Here is a 22,434-nt window from a genome sequence, read left to right as displayed (position 1 = left end):
CAAAAAAAAATCAAGTTTTCCACAACTTTTAATCAATAAATATCCAACACGTTTAACACATCAAGTGCATGTGCAACAGGAACTTTTAAAAACAGGACATTGAATTTGTGTACTTGCTCTAACTATTATGAAACCATATAATGTACCCATTGTTTGCAGATACAATATATTAGTGATATTGTTCAGTTAATATTAGTGCAACATTATGCTGCAAGTGCTGCTGATGTGCACTATAACATATGACACACGTCATCACAGACACCCATAGGGTTCGTCAAAATGCACATGATGTACAACTGGCCATCATAGTCACCCAAAGGTCAAAGTGTAATGGGTTGCTCAGTAGCATTTTTAGTCTAATTTCACTGCTCAAAATTCTACCACCAATTTCTCTCTTTCAAGTACAGCCTTTAGAGGACTTTTACTGAGAAGCACCGTCTACACAACCCACCAGATTACATGACCCATATAGGCAGAGGTATACATAATCAATGTATTGATATTCAAGCTATAATACTTAATTTCACACAAACACAAATCTAGGAAGCAAGTATTTTAAATCTGTTAATATTAGTGGAGTTTTGGTGAAGACTTGATGACTCATTACTTCAAAACACTAGATTTAGGAAGCTGCATTAGCTGTGTGAACAGAACTGTTTACATCATTTTTAAAAGGCCCCAGTGACAGCATATTAAGGTCTTCTGTCATGTTTAACGCTTGTAAAGTAGTCCAAAACCATTTCTATGAAGCTTGGTACCATTCATGGTATCAATTGTTTTAAAGGCATAACAATTAAAAATGTGAACACGCGCCTAGATAAATCTGCAATCAGTCCACACAGTGGAGAGACAGCTGGCCAATCAGCTTTGTGTGTGTGTGTGTGTGTGTGTGTGTGTGTGTGTGTGCTATACTGGTCTTTCATTGGTTGCAGTCTGTTATGCTGTCAGGCCAATAACAGTCCTGCATGTACTGCTCCAGAGAGGAGGCTGGTTTTGGGGCTAAATTGAAGTTGTAGTCTTGGGCTGGTAGGGACTTCTCCCATTCATCTTCCACCAGCTTGTAGAGGTCTAGGGCAGCACGAGCGTCTTCTACAGAGCAGTGACCCTGTTGGCCAACCTGATTGGAAAGGAAATGCCACATAAGTAAGAATTGCTTTAAATGGACAGCTTAGCTAAGCACTTAAATGTGGAGAACAGTTAATGAAAGCAAGATGTGGGCCAACTGATACTTTGTGAGCAACATTTTTAACTGGACCGTCTTCTTTTAAAACATATATTCAATTATAATGCAAATATGAAAGATTAACATTTGTGGTAATTTCAGCAAACGATAATAGTACATTTTACCAGTGAGTCTATTAAACATTAAATTCTATTCAGATTATATCTGTAGGGCCATTAACAGCCGTCACCAATCAGACGTCATCCTGACGTACCTGTATTGTCCGTTTCAGAAGTGCACTTGTCAGCTTCTTCAAGGACACACACGTCCCAGAAATCCCGGCCATCATTCGCAGTAGACTCATGTGCGAAGTGTCCCTAACCATATGACGCGGGACGGTGATTTCCAAGACCCGCAGGTCATTATGCAAGGCGTGGCCAACGACTACTTTTCCTTCAAGGAGCTGGATGATCTGAGACAAACAGAATACATTAGTTTAATTCACCAAGCCAGAGAGAATCTGCAGTAACAGTACTACCAAATGGAACAAACAACTTAAATACTGTTGCAATGGCCTGCACATTTTTGTGGGTTAATTAAGCCTCATCATTTAGGCACATTCTTCATATTTCATATTCTTGTTACTTTGACATCATTTGGCGTTGTCTTATCAAGAAGCACGACCTTGTGTGAGCTCCCTAGGAGGAAATCCCATGACACAAATACAGTGAGCCTAGATGCTATTTCTTACCTCTTTCCTCGCTTCCTCGAAGGGCAACGCTCCTACTAAGTGCTTCTTTCTGATGCCACTCCACCGTGTACGGTAGTCCGTCACAGGCTGGCAAGGCCGGACATACTTGTCATAAAGTACATCTCCATAGTAATTGACCACACTACAGCGGGCTAACTCACTCCACTTCCCACCGGGGCCGGTCCCCACCATCTCACAGTCAATTGCCACCAACATTGAAGGGTCAACTCCAACACAAGGCGAGTTCCGACCACTAGTATAAGGACTCATTTCCGACGAAAAGCCACTGTCTACATCCCATGCATCGGGGGGTGAGGCGGCGCCCGTCCTGGCCCGTTTGGGGGGGTTGGCGTGCTGTATGCTGGATGAAGGGACAGGCCTGTCGTCACACGAGGACGAGACTCCGCCGTCCTCTTCCTCCAGTCTCTCACTGGACGTCCTTTTGTTACACGTTTTTAATTCACGATTCATTTCATTGGAGTCCACGAAGCCATTCTTCTTTTTCTTTTTCAGTTTTCTACGTTTATGTGTATTTGCGATTGCTGAGCAAATAATAGTGGACTCCATGTTAAGGGGGGCCCAAATACCTTGAACCCGTAACGCGTAGCCCCTCTGTGATTAAAAGAAACGAACACAGTTACAGAATGACAAGCCGCATGTCAGAAAGAGCATTTCATATATTTAGCTAGTATGGGCCCTTACTGACAGAGCTGGAACTAGCGAGCTAGCAATGCAAACAGCTTGAAAAACAGCTACGTGTTACCAGAAGACTGCGATTGCAGAAAACTGTAACTCAGAACATTGACATGTTCACAAAGCGGATCATTTGAGAAACTTCAACCTGTTGTTACTTTCATAAGCAAACCGAACATTTGCCTATTAAATATAGCGATAGCTACCACAGGGCCTAGACACACTTTATAGGGCTACACGATATACAAACCCGAGGACACGACATATATAAAGCAAACGAAGGAATAATATATGTATTAAATACAATACATGCTACATGTTACAAAATATACCGTATTCGAACAACCGACGGGACACCTACCTCTACAGACACGTGTGCCCTCTTACAACGAGGCACCAGAAGAACATGTCCGGGCAAAGGACCGTCCGCTAACGCCATTGGTCAAAACAGTTTCGCGCCCCCATGACCGCATCGCACTCTGATTGGATGATGTGAGCGCTGCCTCACAATTGAATGCATTCATTACAAATCATTCCAAATTCATTCCAAATCATTTTACGTTTAGTTATGGTCAATACAGCCTTTATCGTCAGATATTAAAGACGATATATATATATATATATATATATATATATATATATATATATATATATATATATATATATATATATATATATATATATATGACATAACTTTATATATAAGTTAAATATCAAATATGTCAAATATAATAAACGGAAAAAATAAAAAAGAAAATCTGTATGTGTGTATATATATATATATATATATATATATATATATATATATATATATATATATATATATATATATATATAAAATTCAATCAATCAATCAAATTTTATTTATACAGCGCTTTTTATAACAGTTGTTGTCACAATGCAGCTTTACAAGTGCCAAGTTCTAGCCCCCAGTGTATATACATATATATATGTGTGTGTGTGTGTGTGTGTGTGTGTGTGTGTGTGTGTGTGTGTGTGTATGTGTGTGTGTGTGTGTGTGTGTGTGTGTGTATGTGTGTGTGTGTGTGTGTGTGTGTGTGTGTGTGTGTGTGTGTATATGTGTGTGTGTGTGTGTGTGTGTGTGTGTGTGTGTGTGTGTGTGTGTGTGTGTGTGTGTTGCAGTATACTTGGGTAAAAAAACCAAATGATGTTCCAACGTCAGTAACATTTCTCGGCTCTCCATAATATGGGAGTAGCTCATATTTGCCTTTGAGATGGAGCATGAGATAGTGATGAGATAGTCTAAGTTACCCAAGTGTATTACTGAAGAAGCCCAGCAGGGGGAGAAGTTATAATACTGTAAGTCCAACATGTAGAATAAAATGACACAGTTAAAAGTGTCTCTAACACTAATCTTTTCACTGTCTACTGATACTATCCTCTGGAGTGAATCATGAAGTATTGCTGCTGCAAAAGAAGTAATGTGAATGTTGCTGCAACAGAAATAAGATTGGCTACTAATAAAATAGGTAGTAAATGTTAATGTAACTGTAAATGAGTTGCCTTATGCAATTATAACACGTGTGATATATTGGAAATATAGTTTATTTTCTTGTGGCCATTAGCAGCATCTAAATTGTGCATAGAATATAAAATAATTGCATTTTTTGCAGCTGGAAGTTGAAACAGATTATTTACACTCACCGGCCACTTTATTAGGTACACCTGTCCAACTGCTCATTAATGCAAATGTCAAATCAGCCAATCATATGGCAGGAGCTCAATGCGTTTAGGCATGTGGACATGGCCAAGATGATCTGCTGCAGTTCAAACCGAGTGCCGGAATGGGGAAGAAAAGTGATTTAAGTGACTTTGAATGGGGCATGATTGTTGATGACAGACGGGAGTATTTCAGAAACTGCTGATCAACCATCTCTAGGGTTTACAAAAAATATCCACTGAGCGGCAGTTCTGTGGGCGCAAATGCCTTGTTGATGCCAGAGGTCAGAGGAGAACGGACAGACTGGTTCAAGCTGATAGAACGGCAACAGTAACTCAAATAACCAGTCGTTACAAACGAGGCATGCAGAAGAGCATCTCTGAACACTCAACACATCAAACCTTGAGACAGATGGACTACAGCAGTAGAAGACCACACCGGGTGCCAGTCTCGCCAGCTAAGAACAGGAACATGAGGCTACAATTCACACAGGCTCACCAAAAATGGACAATAGAAGATTGGAAATTGCCTGGTCTGATTTGGATGGTAGTGTCAGAAATTGGCGTCAAAAATATGAAAACATGGATCCATCCTGCCTTGTATCAACGGTTCAGGCTGGTGGTTGAGGTGCAGTGGTGTGGGGGATATTTTCCTGGTACACTTAGTTAGTACCAATTAGTACCAATTCAGCATCGTGTCAATGCCACAGCCTAATGAGTATTGTTGTTGTCCATGTCCGTCCCTTTATGACCACAGTGTACCCATCTTCTGATGGCTACTTCCAGCAGGATAACGTGCCATGTCATAAAGCATGAATCATCTCAGACTGGTTTTTTGAGCACGACAATGAGTTAACTGTACTCAAAGGGCCTCCACAGTCACCAGATCTTAATCCAATAGAGCCCCTTTGGGATGTGGTGGAACGGGAAATTCGCATCATGGATGTGCAGTCGACAAATCTGCAGAAACTGCATGATGCTTCCATGTCAATATGGACCAGACTCTCTGAGGAATGTTTCCAGTACCTTGTTGAATCTAAGCCATGGAGGATTAAGGTAGTTCTGAAGGCAAAAGGGGGGTCCAACCCGGTACCAGCAAGGTGTCCCTAATAAAGTGGCCGGTGAGTGTATGTCTGATGTGCTTTTTTATGTAAGTATTATATAATGCACATGGATCTCTTCCATGTTCAAGAGTCAGAGTTGTGCATTTAAAATGTGCAATTATAAAATGTTGCTGTGCCTCTTATATGCTTGGCACTAGTACTTGAATATTAAACATCAGTGGGTTTCAGTTTTGTTTCCTGTACATTATCATTTTCCAGGTTTCATCCAGGACTCCTATATATTTTAATGTTATCAGATGCTAATCGGAGTAAGGTGTTATCTCCTAGCAGCCTACGTGCACGGAAACCATTGCTCATGTTCACCTTTGAACAGGAGAGGGTGTGTAAAACACAGTTGCCTAGTTTTATAGTGCTTCAAGCTCAGCCCTGTGCAGATAAGGAATGTAGGAACCTTATGTCAACCAGTTTGTGAGTATTGCATAATTTATTAGTCATTAATTGTAATAGGGCTTACTGTTATGATGTACATTTTGTTAAGCCAATCATACTTTGACATGTATTGTAGGCCTTTGAGCCATAAGGTACCAGGTTGGGGTGCATTGTCTATATTTTTATTACCGATAAACAGGCTATTTTAGGCTAGAAAATTTGGATAGTTACCTCAGAATTTAGTGGCTATAGAATATAAAAAGTATTCTTTAAAGATATGCAATTGAAAATATTGTACAGTATTTAAAAGTGGTGTGAGTGTTTTTCTTGAGAGTACAACTTTGGATAATTTCATTGAGCAATCCTTTAAATATGTTATATAATATAATACAAAATAACGCAACAGCTATATCAGTAAATAGATATATCCAGCTATGCTTAGAATGTTGTTAGATTTACTTTTGAGCAACAATTGAACAAAAATTCTGGTGAAAAACTGAAAATGAAAAAAACAAACAGTATCCTTTTAAACTGCAGTCAGCAGTCAGTCAGCGTGGGTTAGAAACAGAGCCACAGAGGCATGTGGGCTGAAGGACTTCTTTGTCTTTCACACAGACGCAGAAAGAAATGTCCACAGTGTGATTTTTAGACCAAGTTATTTTCTTCTGTTTTTCTAAGGTCTATATTTAGCACTCATTAGAAATGGTGTGTCTTGTAGACAGTGGTCTTGGTTCCAAAAATAATTATGCTATGCTAGTTCAGGTTTTTGTCTATAGTAGGTTTTCTGGACTTTCAGTAACTATTCTTTTATGTGATTGTTGTTTTCTCAGAAAGCTCAAGGCATTTTCAATGCCCTCTTTCTGTAAGAGGTGTTAATGTATTTGAATATTCATATGAGTGTTTGAATACACCATCATAATCATGTATTTGAATATTAATATGAATGTTTGAAAACACCATCATAATCATGTATTTGAATATTAATATGAATGTTTGAATACGAGCTGTTCCTGAGTCTGAATATGAGCTGTTTCTGAGTCTGGTTGTCCTGCACTTCACACTCCTGTAACGTCTGCCTGATGGTAGGAGTATGTAGAGGTTGTGTTGGGGGTGTATGTTGTCTCTGATGGTAGGAGTGTGTAGAGGTTGTGTTGGGGGGTGTATGTTGTCTCTGATGGTAGGAGTGTGTAGAGGTTGTGTTGGGGGGTGTATGTTGTCTCTGATGGTAGGAGTGTGTAGAGGTTGTGTTGGGGGGTGTATGTTGTCTCTGATGGTAGGAGTGTGTAGAGGTTGTGTTGGGGGGTGTATGTTGTCTCTGATGGTAGGAGTGTGTAGAGGTTGTGTTGGGGGTGTATGTTGTCTCTGATGGTAGGAGTGTGTAGAGGTTGTGTTGGGGGTGTATGTTGTCTCTGATGGTAGGAGTGTGTAGAGGTTGTGTTGGGGGTGTATGTTGTCTCTGATGGTAGGAGTGTGTAAAGGTTGTGTTGGGGGGTGTATGTTGTCTCTGATGGTAGGAGTGTGTAAAGGTTGTGTTGGGGGGTGTATGTTGTCTCTGATGGTAGGAGTATGTAGAGGTTGTGTTGGGGGGTGTATGTTGTCTCTGATGGTAGGAGTGTGTAGAGGTTGTGTTGGGGGTGTATGTTGTCTCTGATGGTAGGAGTGTGTAAAGGTTGTGTTGGGGGGTGTATGTTGTCTCTGATGGTAGGAGTATGTAGAGGTTGTGTTGGGGGATGTATGTTGTCTCTGATGGTAGGAGTGTGTAGAGGTTGTGTTGGGGGTGTATGTTGTCTCTGATGGTAGGAGTATGTAGAGGTTGTGTTGGGGGATGTATGTTGTCTCTGATGGTAGGAGTGTGTAAAGGTTGTGTTGGGGGGTGTATGTTGTCTCTGATGGTAGGAGTGTGTAGAGGTTGTGTTGGGGGGTGTATGTTGTCTCTGATGGTAGGAGTGTGTAGAGGTTGTGTTGGGGGGTGTATGTTGTCTCTGATGGTAGGAGTGTGTAGAGGTTGTGTTGGGGGTGTATGTTGTCTCTGATGGTAGGAGTGTGTAAAGGTTGTGTTGGGGGGTGTATGTTGTCTCTGATGGTAGGAGTGTGTAGAGGTTGTGTTGGGGAGTGAATGTTGTCTTTATGTTTATTTGTATGTTTGTTTAAAAATGATGAGAACCATGAGTATATCTGTAAAATTCTTATTGCCATTCATTTTTTTTCCACCATTCAAAGTTGCTCAATGTTCACAAAAATATAAAGCTATCTTCAGGCTTAATACCATTTAGTTTGAGTCATCTTATTTTAAGATAAGTCATACCCGCCTCCACCCATTTATGCAAGGCAGGTGTTCACTGGTACTAGTGGGTGCTTCAGAAGATAAAACCTGGTTCACCACGAAGTAAGTTAAAGTTTGTATGAAATTGTGATCTAATTTATTTAATTTGAAAATGCACATTCCCGCTTTTCTGTCTGTGTGATGTGTCTATGCCATCTCTCCTTAGCACTTCAGCTTTGTTCTCTCCTGAAGCTAAATGGCATTCGGTTCACTGGCCCTTACGATAATTAGGACGTTTGTAATGATCGAATTCTTGCATCTAAATTTAGACCTCGTCTAACTTTACCATTGCATTGCCAAAGAAATGGGCTATCACAGTGCCGTGCAAACTTTGATCAGCAAACAGTCAATGGCATTTCCTGCTTTGCTGGAAGCTATTAAACACTGTATTGTGACCTCGTGCTCAAACGTCTGTCCATCAAAGAGCAGAAGCCTTATGTAAAGTTATATAGTTGTACTTTTCACTTGTAATTCACTTGCCTGTAATTACATCCTGGGATTATTGTATTTTGCTGGCGTGCAGTGAAATTAGAATATTAGGATTAATCTAGATTAGTCTTTGGTACAGAGGGTTTTTTCTGTGTGCAAGTGCACTTTACATTTCAAGAACATGTTTAAATGTCACAAACGCTGTGTATATTTAACTGTGAGTTAGCAAGAGACAGGATGAAAAAGGATATTTTTCACACTAGCATATTATTCGGACCTCAGATGCACACGCGCCATTTTTCTCAGTACACAGCAAATATGTAGCATGAAAAATATAAAGATTATTTGAAAGCTGCTTTTCACAGACAGCCCCTGGTGCGTGTGCAAAATGGGCCTATCAGTTTCAAGGTGAAGGTGAAACGGTCACAACCTTCAGTGCGCAATGCATTAATAACCATCTGAAATTAACACTACAGTAACCTGGTGGCCTTTATTTCAAAGGTTTCTCGAACATTACCTTAAGCCCTACAGTTTATAAACTAAATTGTGGGTTTTGTGACACAGGGAATTATAATCCCACGATTACAACTGATTACCTAGTGTTGGTCGAGAACAGCCTAGTTATTTCGCTTCCCAAATGCACAGCGTGTCACGGAGAAGGGGAGGGCGCTCCTCTGTGTTTCTACACCGCAACATTCTCGCGCATCCTCGGCAGTCTCTACATCCACGAACCCAATCCGCCCCCCAGCCCCGACTCCACCGACTCCGACTCCACCGACTCCATTTTTACGTTTTCAGACAACCACCGACTCCAGGAACCACTCTATAACCAACATTTACTCCGAATTGTGGAAATAACATGGCAAGCAATTTCGCCCGGATTTTGTCCTCCAAAAGAAAGGTGGGCATCTTGTCGCTGGTCGGTGCCGGGTCTCTTAGTGTTGGATTCTTCCTGACCAGAGAGCAGCATGTCAGCGCTGGAGCCCCGGTCCGGAGAGCGTACCCCGCCAGGTACCCCACTTCACCACTGCGGCTTTTGGTTATTTCCAGATTAATGCAATCTTATAGTCCAACACGTAATCTACTAGCATGCACACTCACGAACAGAATGTTAATCTAGTTAAATTAGATTACAAAACACGTTTCTAGTGCCGTGTTTGTCATTCATTGCCATGGTCACAAATAAATGTAAATGCGGTACTAGATTTGCATCAGAATGTTAATAGTCTGCAGCATCGGTGTCCCGTCCGGATACATCCACCAACTGTAATTACAACCCACGGAACCATGGATGGATGAACGGGTTCTAGCCTCTACTCTGCTGGACGCTTTAGATCGATTTCTTTGCAGTACCGTACCGCGTCGTGTTGAATGATCCAGGTCACACTTAGCAGCCATGGCCTGGCATTAAATGCACATGCCACTAGTGTGGGAGCTCCATACTGTACCATAGCCAACGGTTTATCGACGATTTAAAAAATAAATGAGGTGATTTCATGTTAGGTTTATAAAATCGTTAATAATATCAGTAACATATCGTATATATACAGTGTGTATTCCCAGTGTGAAGACATTTGGAAGCATATATATATATATATATACGTACACACACACACACACACACACACACACACACACCATGTTACTGATATTAATGATGTAATTCTTGACGATTGTTATTTGGACATGAAAAATAAAAAGGCTCTTTTTTAAAGCCCAGGCCTTTTAGCGTATAGCACAACAGATTACTTGTATCCTGCAGTGTGTATTAAATTCAGCCGTCTCTGTTCCCTAACAGTGCGGAATATCCAGATTTACGGAAACACAACAACTGCATGGCTAGTCACCTGACACCGGCCATATACGCCAAGCTATGTGACAAAGCCACTCCAAATGGCTTCACACTGGATCAAGCCATTCAGACAGGCGTGGACAACCCAGGACATCCATTCATTAAGACTGTGGGGATGGTTGCAGGAGACGAGGAATCTTATGAGGTCAGAGGTCATTCTAATCACTAAACCTATTACATAGCAGACTATATTCTGTATGCTATATTAATTTTAACATAACATGGTTTGTGTAGTACAAACCAACACTGAAACAAATTACATTTCTTTAGACATTAATGATCAGAATGTGCGTAACTTTAGGGTTCACTTCTTATCTAGATTATTTGACAAAATAATATGATCTTTACAAAGATATACACAGCATATATGTATTTTTATATGTTCTCTTTATATACCTACACATTTATATACCTCACAGTTCCATGTGAGAAGCTGCAGTTGCAGGTGCTAATGAAAACAGAACTGTCTTCTCCTGACAGGTGTTTGCTGATATTTTCGACCCTGTGATCACAGAGAGACACAATGGCTACGACCCGCACACGATGAAGCATCCTACTGACTTGGATTCCAGTAAGGTAGATGGGAGAGTGAAACTACAGACACATCACATCACTCAATAATCCTTCCGAAAAATGAAAAAGCATTATATTGAAAGAAAATCCGTTCCATTTAGCTAAAACTAAGACTGCTATTAAACACAGTAGAGAAGTGCAGATGTGAATAGATGACAGAAATGATGGTCTCTGTCCTCAGATACGGGGCGGTAAGTTTGACGACAACTACGTGCTGTCATCAAGGGTGCGGACAGGTCGTAGCATCCGGGGCCTGAGCCTGCCGCCAGCCTGCACGCGGGCGGAGCGTCGGGAGGTGGAGCGGGTGGTTGTCAACGCCCTGGCCGGCCTGCGGGACGACCTGGCGGGCAAATACTACAGCCTGACTGACATGACGGAGCAGGAGCAGCAGCAACTCATTGATGTGGGTATCTGCCCTGGGGTTGTTCACCTGGGGTAGTTCACCTGGGGTAGTTCACCTGGGGTAGTTCACCTGGGGTCGTTCACCTGGGGTAGTTCACCTGGGGTAGTTCACCAACGATACCCCCATGGCAGCCTCGGGCCGCACTGGAATTAGAACACAGAACTTCTATTTCTTCTCAGGATTCTCAGATTCTGTTTTTGATTCAAACGTTTAGTTAAAAGTACATGTCAAAAATGAAGCCCATCCTGTTTGAACAAGCACGTATGCGTATCGCTTTTTCACAATGGGGATATGAATTTACTCTTTGCTTCACCCTGCAGGATCATTTCCTGTTTGATAAGCCTGTCTCACCCCTCCTGACATGTGCAGGAATGGCTAGGGATTGGCCCGACGCCAGAGGCATCTGGTAAACGCATATCCATAAACATCTCTTTGAACAGACAGTATTTATGTCTTGCAGTACCTTCCAGGACAGTGGGGTTAGTCGGAGCCAGGCGCACTACTTTAGCCGCTGACAGCACCCATTCTTGGAATGAGTTTCGGGGCCTTGATCTAACACACTGGTGTCACATCTTCCATTCACTGGTCCAAAGATCGATGGCTTCCGTCTCGCAACATCAACCTCTCCTCCATTATTAACGATGCTTCTCTTTAGCTCTCCTGGCTTGATCTCAATTAAATATCAAGTGTTTTTTGAAGGTACAGAAGGTGATTATCAAAGCAAAGTAGAGAAAACACCAGCATTGGAGTATATAAAGCACACCTCCCCTCCTCCATACAGCTTTAAGTATGGCATTAAAAATGCACAACTACAGAACAAGCACAAAACATGCAGTGTTGCAGGCAGCCAGTTTGCATGCTCCAGTTATATTACTGGGTTTTCATATGAATTTTTGACATTTTATAAAAATGTTGTAATGGATGTTGTAGGATGGTTGCTGGTTACAAATGGAATTATACATTTAACATTATATACCTTTAACAACGACCTGCCTATCAGCCATAGGTTTTCATTGCTGTACTGTTCACTTTTGTCTTGTGTGTAACCTTGAGCGTCCTGAATTTTCCAGGCACAACAACGAGAAAACTTTCCTCGTGTGGATTAACGAGGAGGACCACACTCGGGTGATCTCCATGGAGAAGGGGGGCAACATGAGGAGGGTCTTTGAGCGTTTCTGTCACGGCCTGCAGGAGGTTAGCACCCTCATCGTCCTGCTGAACCTCCTTGTGTCCCCGCTGACACCCTTACCTCACTGCTAGTAAGGAGACGAGGTGTATGAAGCGCTAGCTACCTAGCTACCTGTATACCTAGCTACCTCATCTCCTTACTAGCTGCCAGGTCTCTGATAGCTACCTCGTCTCCCTGCTGGCTGCCTGGCAGTGCTAAAGAAACCCAAGCTTCTATTGTTTACCACAGAGAACTCTGTAGGGCAGCACTGTTTAATACTGCGGGGGCGAATAACCGTAGACGTACAGTAGTTAAATAAGCAAATTGTCATTCATACCCTTTGGTTAGGATTACACATTTTGAAGAGTTTGTTTTTTAAATAGACATTTTAAGACATACTTTTTGTAAGACTACCTGTTATAAGTTAATAGCACTAGCGTTTTACTTTCTGAAAGATTTAAATCTAACAGTACTATTTGGCATACGTTCTTGGGAAACCCAACTTTGTCAACAACAAAAAATGCATCTGAGAAATGAATATATGTGCAAATCTCCACTACAGAGGACTTGTGGTAAACAAAACCTTAGCAATCTACGAACATAGATTTGCATGAAACGTGGCCTTTCCAGACTCATTAGCTTGCTCAGTGGTCAAAGACTGCTAAACGTCTGTCTGCCCTGTTCAGGTCGAGCGACTGATTCAGGAGAAAGGATGGGAGTTCATGTGGAACGAGCATCTGGGTTATGTCCTCACCTGCCCTTCCAACCTGGGCACAGGCCTGCGTGCTGGCGTCCATGTTAAACTGCCCCGCCTCAGCAAGGTATAATCCTGCGAACCACCACGTACCCATAACATAAAAAATTAAAAAGCTGGAACAATTATTAAAAAGCTTTTTTTTTTGGTTTGGAGCTTTTTAAAGTCTTAATATGATTAATGAAGTTTAATCATGTTAAGTGCACTTTCAATGACTGATCCACACTGAACTTTTCACATTCATTGTGATAAATTTTATACACATCACAACTTATGTTTGTACAGTGCATCACGTAGTGAACAGTTAGGACATAGAAGTCCCACATGGGGGCTGATGGGTTTCTGTGTGTAAGGTGGACGTATCTGTGCTGGGTGTTTCCTTGTTGTAGGACGCTCGATTCCCCAAGATCCTCAACAACCTGCGGCTGCAGAAGAGAGGCACCGGTGGGGTGGACACGGCCGCCGTGGGGGGCACCTTCGACATCTCCAACCTCGATAGGCTGGGTCTGTCTGAGGTAAACATCAAAACATGAGCAGGGATTGAAAATCTGCTGGCAAAAGTAGTTTCACCACTATGTTCTGATAATTTTCCATTACCTCTGAATATGATAGTGAAAATATGAGTTTGTGTGTGTTCAGGTCCAGCTGGTCCAGACCGTCATTGACGGAGTGAACTACCTGATCGAGTGTGAGAAGAGGCTTGAGAAAGGCCAAGACATTAAGATCCCAGCCCCCATCAGCCAGTTTAAGTAGACTAAATCTAACCTTGGGCTTGCTCCACCTGATAATACTCTAAACTCCATCACATTCAGCATGCCCTTTGTGTGTTGTCTATCTCAGCTCCACTCCTATGTCCCAAAGGAGAAAATACGTACTGTATATATATACTTCATGATTGTGTTAATGTGGCATTAAGGTTTTGTTGCACAACACTTTCATTCAAGTTGATCGTGTTGCAATAAGAGTATTATAACCATGTTGATGATTGCTTGCTTAGGATATGTGGATAGATCTGGTTTGAAAAGGAAGGTTCCTTCCCATTGTGTGCTAGTTAGTCATCAGGTATAATCGAAACACACTGGGTGATGTCATATCATATCAGGACCTTTACCTTTTGAACTCAATTTCTTGCATGAAATTGAACACCCGGGCGAGTAACACAGCGTCTTCAGAACGTTTTTGTGGAAGGAAATTCTAACCCCTATAAAGTGCATACTGAAGGATCTTAAAGGTGTTGTCTCATGTCCTGTTTTCATTCATAAACACACCGTGTTGCATGTACTCTGATTGGTGGGTTGGTGGTCTGGTGGTAGCAACGGGATAAGGAAGTCCAAACTAAGTTTCAGGAGACCCATTCTAGCACATGTTGGTGCAATTCACCTTTATTAACATAAGATAAAAGTTCAGATAAGAGAGAACTGCTGCCATGTGACCCAAGGCAGATTCTGTCCTCCTCGATTGTGTTACAGCTCTCTTGAGTTATCCATTGCCTACTCACACACACCCTGAATTGCCAAGGTGACATTGGAAAGGTCTGTTCTCAGACTCACGTCCCTTTTTTTGGGAAGTATTTCACATGCGGCGGTTTCAGTTACAGGTGTTTTCACGGGGGATAATGGCAGGGGGCCCCGGGGATCACAGGTTAGAGCAGTCTGTTTAGGTTCACTGAAGAGAACAGCCCCTTTAAGAAGTCTGATACATGTTACTAATACTCTGGAATGGTTTTCTTATCTGACCAAAGGCAGTTGCTATTGCTCTAGCACAGTAGTTCCCAAAATTTTTTCTGCTGTGCCCCCCTTTAGTAGATGAGAATATTTTTGCGCCCCCCCCCCCTACACCCCCCCCCCTTCCTCCCCATATTGACACATGTGCACATGTTTTAATTCCAAGCTCCACGCCCCACCTAGGGGGCGCACACCCCACTTTGGGAACCACTGCTCTAGCATACAGTAGTAAGATCTGCTCTGGAACAAGAGACTACCAAGATCTCAGGAGTTACACATTCTATATGTATTTATGCTCCAGAATCATTTTCTTCCATTCCAAGTTTATTTCTTCTTGCTATAGCTCACTCAAATAGCTCATTACTATAGATCACTCAAATACAGTAGCTCATTACTATAGCACACTCAAATAGTTCATTACTGTAGCACACCCAGATAGCTTATTCAAATAGTTCATTAGCACACTCAAAAAGCTCATTACTATACCACACTCAAATAGCTCATTCAAATAGCTCATTACTATAGTTCACGTAAATGCAAAAGCCCTTTGAATGGTCTAAGGTCTGTCGCTATGGAAATGTCTTACAGGAGAACTCCTGCAACAGATGTCAACAGCATAGACAAAAAAATCCTTTTTTACAGATTAGGGTTCCAGTCTAGTGATCTCATTTGTACATCATTTGTAACACATTGTCAATATGAAGTTTTTGCATTTACTTCCACTTCCACGTAGGAAAGACGCAAGCTCAAAACATTTCCACACATGCATAAAAACCTTTCAAAAGCACACAGTCGCTTAAAAGCCAACTTTATTCCATCTGCAGCACACTGAAGACATTTGCTTTCAGAGTCTTTTGGGTGACGGCACAAGTGGTGTCCCTGCTTCTATGAGCCTTGCTGAGTTGTAATTGCACACCTGTAACTCTCCTGGAAAAGCAAGTAGAGTATAGTGCAACTAGGTCATAGGTTTGAATCCCAGCTAACATAGTCATACTGTGAAATATGTTAGGCATTGGTGAACTGTTTAGTTATAAGAATGTCTACCAAATCAAGTAAATATAAATTGTTCAAATTCAATTTTCTATCAAACAAATGTACTATGTTGAACTGAATTTCATTACATAACTGGGCACTCTTCGTATTGTTCCTTTAGATATGGGAATCTAATTTTGTTGCATCTACGCCCTCTAGTGACAGATCTCAGCCTAAATAGTATAACGTAACTGATTTTTGTTAAACCCACATTTTTCCCGGCCGTATGCTATTTCAGTGGTCCCCTTACAAGTTGCATACAATTAGCCAAATGCACATCTGCTTGCCTACAATTCCCATAAAACCTTTAAGATTTACCTACGGCAGCAGTGTTCTTCAAAATGGAGCATCTTCATCAGAGTACCTGAAGAGACCATGACCAGGTCTCCTGCTTGACCTCCACCTGTTCCTGCACTTACATGTTCAAATACATGTTCTCCTCATCCTCCAGACTAATTTCCCACCACTTTGGAAAGATCCCAGATTACAGACTGGAATTTATTCACTATGAGCTGACATCATAAAGCTTGACTGCAAATTGTAAATCACAGTAATGAATCAACCGCTCCATTATTACTTTCAATCAACACATTTCCAACATAATTCCATTTTGTAGTTCTGCCCATTCATAATGTCCACAGACAGTTACAAGCCTGAGGGTAATGAACAACAAAACTGAATATTTCTGCCAGAAGCATTAATGAAAACTTGGACAGTAAGATCTGTCAGACAAGATTTTAATTATGACAGCAGTCTTAGAATAAAAAAAAAACTCTAGAGTTTTTTATTTTTAAAAATGTGAATAAAAAAAAAATCAAAACAACAAGACATAAGCAATTTATCAACGAGCTAATTCAATAGCTGGGTCATACAATGTAATTACAAATACACTGCTTGTCATGAATCACATCTTCACTAATCCTTTCCACATGACCCAGACAGTAGAGGATACAGTGAATTATTAATAGTTGATTTAAATTTAGTCTGAAGCGCAGACAGGGATCAATTAAAAGCCCAATGATTATAAGAACATTTTTCAGTTTTCAGAAATGCAAAGAACTATTTTATGGCCGCTATTTATGGCTAAAAAGTTGCAAACAATTTAAGAACATTGTAAAATTACAAACGTTTTTGCATCCTTGTGTTTGCAATCTGGTTCTGAACCACTTGCGCATTGGTTTTGTACTGCACATGGTTTGACTATTTTAACACAAACCTTGCACCACTGTACTGAGGAGCTGTGGAACCCAGTAATACATACCACAGTAATAATGTGCACAAAAACAATTAGAATGACTATGACCAGATCCTCTGAAAAAAACCAACATTTATATGGAGGTTTATACTCAGTATCATGTATTAAACAATAACAATAATCATGTATTAAACAAACATAAATTGTATTCGTTTTGTACCCCAAAACTTCTTCCTTGTTAAATATTGCTAAAACTCTTTGAACAAATAAAACTGTTTAATATTTATCAGGTATATTAATGTCTCGCCTCGTGAAATGAACTTGGAACTCTTACCAGAATCCCATACTTTAGCTTTCATAATTTTTAGGGCTTTTTAAAAAACTTGAATTCCTGCCCTCTCCCCCTACAGTGCAGGCTGAGAACATCATTAGGGATACACAGTTATTACCCAGAATAGCTCGTCATCATGTTAGCTAGATCCAGGCCCTGCCTCTCCTCTCAAGGCCTGTGTGCGTGCTGTCATTACATCAACTGTTTTCTGGTTTTGTTCCCTCATGCCGTCAAGATTGCAGCTGTTCCACCTATTTTGATTTGTAAGCCCAGTCGTGACCCCACTTCACTTAGTGGTGTTAGGCTTCACTGTTATATAGACATGGCGGTCATATTTAAGTTCCAATTCTGTTGTCCTAATGCTTCTAATTCTACTACCACCTCCCTGGTTCATGTGTTGAACCTCGACTTTTAAAACTCTTGCTGAATAAGAATTTTCTTAAACACAAATAAACCTGAAATTATGCTAGTAGACTCCAAATCCCAAGTCTCCATATTACCCAGTTTTGCTACTAACCCTCTTGTTCATGCCATCATCTGTTATTTGTAGGTCTTCATCTGCATCTTTGTAGGTCTTCCTCCTAACAATCTGAACAGATTTCAGTACATTAAAAACTTTGCCGATAGATACTGACACAGACAGGGAGGTCTGCTCATATTCCTCCTGCTACCTCCTGAATCAGTTACGCTGGTTAACCATCTCACAATTTATTAAAAATCAAATCCTCCTTCTTACATTCAATGGTCCGCATGTTCCTGTTTATCTGTCTGCACTCTGTCATCTGTAGAACCATCTTAGATCTTCTGGAATACTAGGTTGTCTTCTACATGTGTGGCAGTATATTTAGTGCTGATACACAGAGACTGAGACTGAGCTGCACTTCCTTCTCCACTGCTCAAAATTCAACACAATACGAGAGCACTTCACACACAGGTTTAAACAAATAATACCAAACTACCACAGACTCACAGAACCAGAAAAATTAGGGATACTCCTGGGAAAGGGGCACACTGCTCCCCTCGCTGCCCAGTATATATTAACATATATTAACATAACATATAATGTCACAGCCTGAGAGACAGTGGGTAACACCTACCTCACCTAAAACTGTATATAGATAGTAATATGTACATAACACTTATGTACACACCCTACTTCCTTTTGTAAATAAAACACCAGAATATATACTGTAATTATTGTTATTTTTAATCATTGTGATTGTTTTTTGTTACTATTGCTATTTTTATTTTTTATTATTATTATTCTATTTTATTTTATTCTATCTTGTTTTTTTTTTGTAATGCTTTGGCAATATTGTTGTAACTACAGTCATGCTAATAAAGCTTCTTTGAATCTTGAATCTGAGGGACACCCCCCCCCCCCATCTCTCCTGGAGGATCCCTCTACTACACCTGTCACATTGATTCAGCACTTCTTCTAATTTCCTTCTCTCTCTACATCCTGGGTTTTATGCTACGTCATCTTGGGTATGCTATGTAAATGTCAGAAACAAATAAATAAACAAAGAACTCATTTGTATCTATTTTAATTGTGCAATATTTTTGAACATTTGACAACAGTTTATTAACTAAAACTTTAACTTATTAACTTATTCTACATAATAGTTCATTGATCACAACAATACTAATAATCCAGAATATAATGATTTGTAATGTATGCACCAAATCCATCGATTCTTATTATTTACAGTATCTACAAGCTGGATTCAGAGATACATGAAAGGTATCACAACATAAATAATACATAAATAATAATTGCCTTTACAACATAAATAATAAATATATATAACATTAAATAACTTTTTTTTTTTTTTTTTTTTTGGAGCAAGCACATTCAGTTCAGGAATCTTCACAATGCTGGCACAGCATCTGGATGTTATAATCCCCTCCCCTCCCACTCCCAGTGAAGTAAGTTTCCTGTCCCTGGGCCTAGAGGCTTGTGACCCCCGGCAGAGTTGGTCACGCTTTTCTGAGCGGCTTCTTTAGCCTGGTGAGCCTGGAGCACTGCGACGGCCTCATGGACCTTGGAGCTCAAAGACTCGGGCGACTCGAGCATGTGCAGCAGCTCAGAGTTGTCCATCTCCAGCAGCATACCCGTGATCTTGCCCGCCAGGGTGGGGTGCGTGTTCTGGATCAGAGGGAACAGCCGCTCACCCAGCATCTGCTCCTGCTCCTGCGGGGGGGCGGCCGCCAGCATGAAGGCCGTCAGAGGCTCCTGGCCCTGCACGTACACGGCGGACTGCTGCGTGGAGACCTGGGGCTGACCGCTCAGGTGCTGCTGGGTGTTGCACACACCTGCTGCGTATTTGTACTGTGGCACGTCGCGCACCGGGGAGGTGGGGGCTACCGGAGCCGCGCGAGGGCCCACGGTCTGCGGGGCGACGCGCTGGCTGGACATCACGCGGGGCACCTGGGAGGTCGGCCGGACGGCGCAGAATGTCTGTTGTCTGGACGCAGACGGCCTCACGGTGGCAGGCGTGTTCTGGAAGTGCTGAGGTCTAACGCCCTGCGTGGTCCAGCATGGACTGGGTTGGAGCTGGGCCAGCTGGTTAGTCGGGTAGTACGCAGTTCTGTTCTGGGCCTGCGGAATGGCGGTGATAAAGTATCCGGAGGGCGGGGCGTGCTGGTAGGGGTTGAGCACGTGGTTGGGCACGGCGCACACGCTGGCCAGACGCTGCATGTACTGGTTGGTGAGGTGGGCCTGCCTCTCCTCCTTCCGCTGTGCCAGGGCCACGTAGAGCGGCTTGGTGGCCACGATGCGCCCGTTCATCTCCGTCACCGCCTTGGTGGCCTCCTCCGGCGAGGAGAAGCACACGAAGCCGAAGCCCTTGGAGCGGCCGCCGTCCATCATCATCTTGGCACTGGTGATGTTTCCAAAGGGTGAGAACTCTTTGCGCAGGCGTTCATCATCGATACCGTTGTCCAGGTTCTTCACATAGAGATTAACGCCCTGGTAGCGGGTCATACGGTCCTGCTTCACCTGCTCAAACATCCTCTTCAGCTCCGTCTGCCGCTCCACTTTCTTCTGAGCGCGGCCTACGTAGATGAACTTGCCGTTGAGCTCCTTGCCATTCATCTCGTCTACGGCCTTCTGAGCATCCTCATGCCTCTTGAAGCTGACAAAGCCGAAGCCTCTAGATTTGCCGCTGTCGTCGGTCATAACACGGATGCTCATTGCGTTGCCATATTTGCTGAAGACCTCCTTCAGTTTTTCATCATCCATATCTTCGCCAAAGTTTTTGATGTATATATTGGTGAACTCCTTGGCCCTGGCCACGCGCTCTGCCTCACGCTCTTTGCGAGATTTGAAACGCCCCATAAACACTTTTCTGTCATTGAGCAACATGCCGTTCAATTTCTCAATGGCTCTCTCGGCTGCCTCCTGCGTCTCAAAGTGCACAAAGCCGTACCCTTTTGAACCGTTCTCATCACAAACCACCTTGCAGGACAAGATGTTGCCAAAAGCAGACAAGGTGTCATAAAGGGCCATGTTGTCAATTGACTTGTCCAGGTTCTTGATGAAGACGTTTCCCACCCCACTCTTCCTCAGCGACGGGTCGCGCTGAGACCACATGATGCGCACAGGTCTCCCCTTGATCACTTCAAAGTTCATGGTGTCCAACGCACGCTCGGCGTCCTCGGGTTGTTGGTAGTTAATGTAGGCGTAGCCCAGTGAGCGCCGGGTGATCTTGTCCCGGCACACCCGAATGGACAGGATGGTTCCGGCGGGGCTGAACTTTTCAAAGAGCATGGCCTCGGTCACGTCGTGGTGGAGGTCCCCGACGTACAACGAAGCCATCTGAAATCTAGGGGCGCTGGGGTTCATTACGGTAAATCTAGTAGTTTATCGAAACAGGTTCTCAGGAGTGTATGAGGGTCGACGCTCGTAGACCACCTATACTACTTCACAGCCAATTCAAACCGCTACAATTTTAAAAAGTGACTTAACATTTTTCAAATGCTTGCGTCGTTTAAAATGTCTTTAAAAGAAAGCGTCACTACATAATAATGGGTAACTAACAACCAAGACGTCGAAACTCGGCCGTTCTCTAGTTGAGCCTGTTGCTAACGCGTCTTGCGCCACAGCAACGCGTGGTTAGCTGCTGTGCTGGGTCTCCGTCATAAACCCAGTTCAGTTGGGGTCGTTCAGAATAGTCGGGGTTTGGGCCAACATAAATACTCTTTTGACAGTATGTGAGTGCTTTTTTTTATAACATTTGCAGGGTTGCCAACTCTCACGCATTGAGTGTGAAATACACGCATTTGACTGTCTTCACGCGCTCACACGCCACACTTACGATTTCTCACGACGAAAAAAAAATCTATGGTCCATAGTTTATTTACCTCTGATTCACATCTATGATTCAATGAGTTACTAGTTCGCTCTGGTGCCAACCACTGGCGATCGATCGATCGCGATAATACAATAATTAATTTGTGTCCATTTTACACCCCCCTCCCCCGGTCAACAATTTACACTCGCCACACCCCCCCACCCCCCCCACCCGGTTATAATTCTCAAACCTACTTGAACCATGGCTTCACTACAGATGGAGTGGGGAAAGTGTAGCAACAAGACGGCGGCAACAAGCTCACGACACACAGCTGTTAACTTATTATATTACGTTTCTGAACGTAACTGAATTTAGTTATTTACTATTTTACCACGAAGCTGAAATAGAGGCACTGCCCCAGAGGTGTTTTAAGTCTCGCGATATTTGCTACTGCCAGCGGCATAGACTGTATTCAAGGTTATAAAAAATGTTTCAGTGAAGATGTTATTCATAATTTGCCGTTACCCGATGAGACAAACCATTTGAACCAAAAGAGAAAATTCCTTCTTTTACAAC

At 42.3% G+C, this 22,434-nt stretch overlaps 2 protein-coding genes, 1 long non-coding RNA gene and 1 pseudogene across 3 annotated transcripts; 1 reads left to right on the top strand and 3 right to left on the bottom strand.

The window, feature by feature from the left end:
• Positions 1–10: 10 nt before the first annotated feature.
• On the bottom strand, positions 11–3,029 carry isg20 (interferon stimulated exonuclease gene). The gene is made up of 4 exons (XM_077021483.1): positions 2,968–3,029; positions 1,914–2,525; positions 1,437–1,634; positions 11–1,117 (listed from the first exon to the last, which is right to left on the bottom strand). The coding sequence occupies exons 2-4, from the start codon at positions 2,478–2,480 to the stop codon at positions 920–922; spliced, it is 963 nt and encodes a 320-aa protein (XP_076877598.1). The 5' UTR covers positions 2,481–2,525; positions 2,968–3,029; the 3' UTR covers positions 11–919.
• A 4,998-nt stretch (positions 3,030–8,027) lies between these two features.
• Positions 8,028–14,511, top strand: LOC143526812 (creatine kinase U-type, mitochondrial-like). The gene is made up of 10 exons (XM_077021482.1): positions 8,028–8,165; positions 9,330–9,542; positions 10,330–10,528; positions 10,864–10,959; positions 11,138–11,359; positions 11,680–11,765; positions 12,430–12,553; positions 13,214–13,348; positions 13,671–13,796; positions 13,921–14,511. Exons 2-10 carry the CDS (start codon positions 9,391–9,393, stop codon positions 14,032–14,034), a joined length of 1,254 nt encoding a protein of 417 aa, XP_076877597.1. The 5' UTR covers positions 8,028–8,165; positions 9,330–9,390; the 3' UTR covers positions 14,035–14,511.
• Positions 14,512–17,833: 3,322 nt separating this feature from the next.
• LOC143526811 (uncharacterized) lies at positions 17,834–22,229 on the bottom strand. The gene is made up of 3 exons (XR_013133960.1): positions 22,113–22,229; positions 18,300–18,455; positions 17,834–18,152 (listed from the first exon to the last, which is right to left on the bottom strand). It is a non-coding gene; the product is annotated as an uncharacterized LOC143526811 (long non-coding RNA).
• On the bottom strand, positions 19,137–21,595 carry LOC143526809 (polyadenylate-binding protein 1A pseudogene; annotated as a pseudogene).
• Positions 22,230–22,434: the final 205 nt, after the last annotated feature.

Source organism: Brachyhypopomus gauderio, chromosome 11 (genome assembly GCF_052324685.1).
Source record: "Brachyhypopomus gauderio isolate BG-103 chromosome 11, BGAUD_0.2, whole genome shotgun sequence".
Taxonomy (NCBI): domain Eukaryota; kingdom Metazoa; phylum Chordata; class Actinopteri; order Gymnotiformes; family Hypopomidae; genus Brachyhypopomus; species Brachyhypopomus gauderio.
This window is presented reverse-complemented; position numbering and strand designations above follow the sequence as displayed.

Bases quoted from the DNA above. Each gene is read 5' to 3' on its own strand.
- isg20 (XM_077021483.1), bottom strand. From the start codon at position 2,480: ATGGAGTCCACTATTATTTGCTCAGCAATCGCAAATACACATAAACGT. The intron at 1,635-1,913 runs GTAAGAAATAGC...TGTTTGTCTCAG, and splicing joins TCGAGGAAGCGAGGAAAGAG to ATCATCCAGCTCCTTGAAGG. The intron at 1,118-1,436 runs GTACGTCAGGAT...CTTTCCAATCAG, and splicing joins TTCTGAAACGGACAATACAG to GTTGGCCAACAGGGTCACTG.
- LOC143526812 (XM_077021482.1), top strand. From the start codon at position 9,391: ATGGCAAGCAATTTCGCCCGGATTTTGTCCTCCAAAAGAAAGGTGGGC. The intron at 12,554-13,213 runs GTTAGCACCCTC...TGCCCTGTTCAG, and splicing joins TCTGTCACGGCCTGCAGGAG to GTCGAGCGACTGATTCAGGA. The intron at 13,349-13,670 runs GTATAATCCTGC...TCCTTGTTGTAG, and splicing joins AACTGCCCCGCCTCAGCAAG to GACGCTCGATTCCCCAAGAT.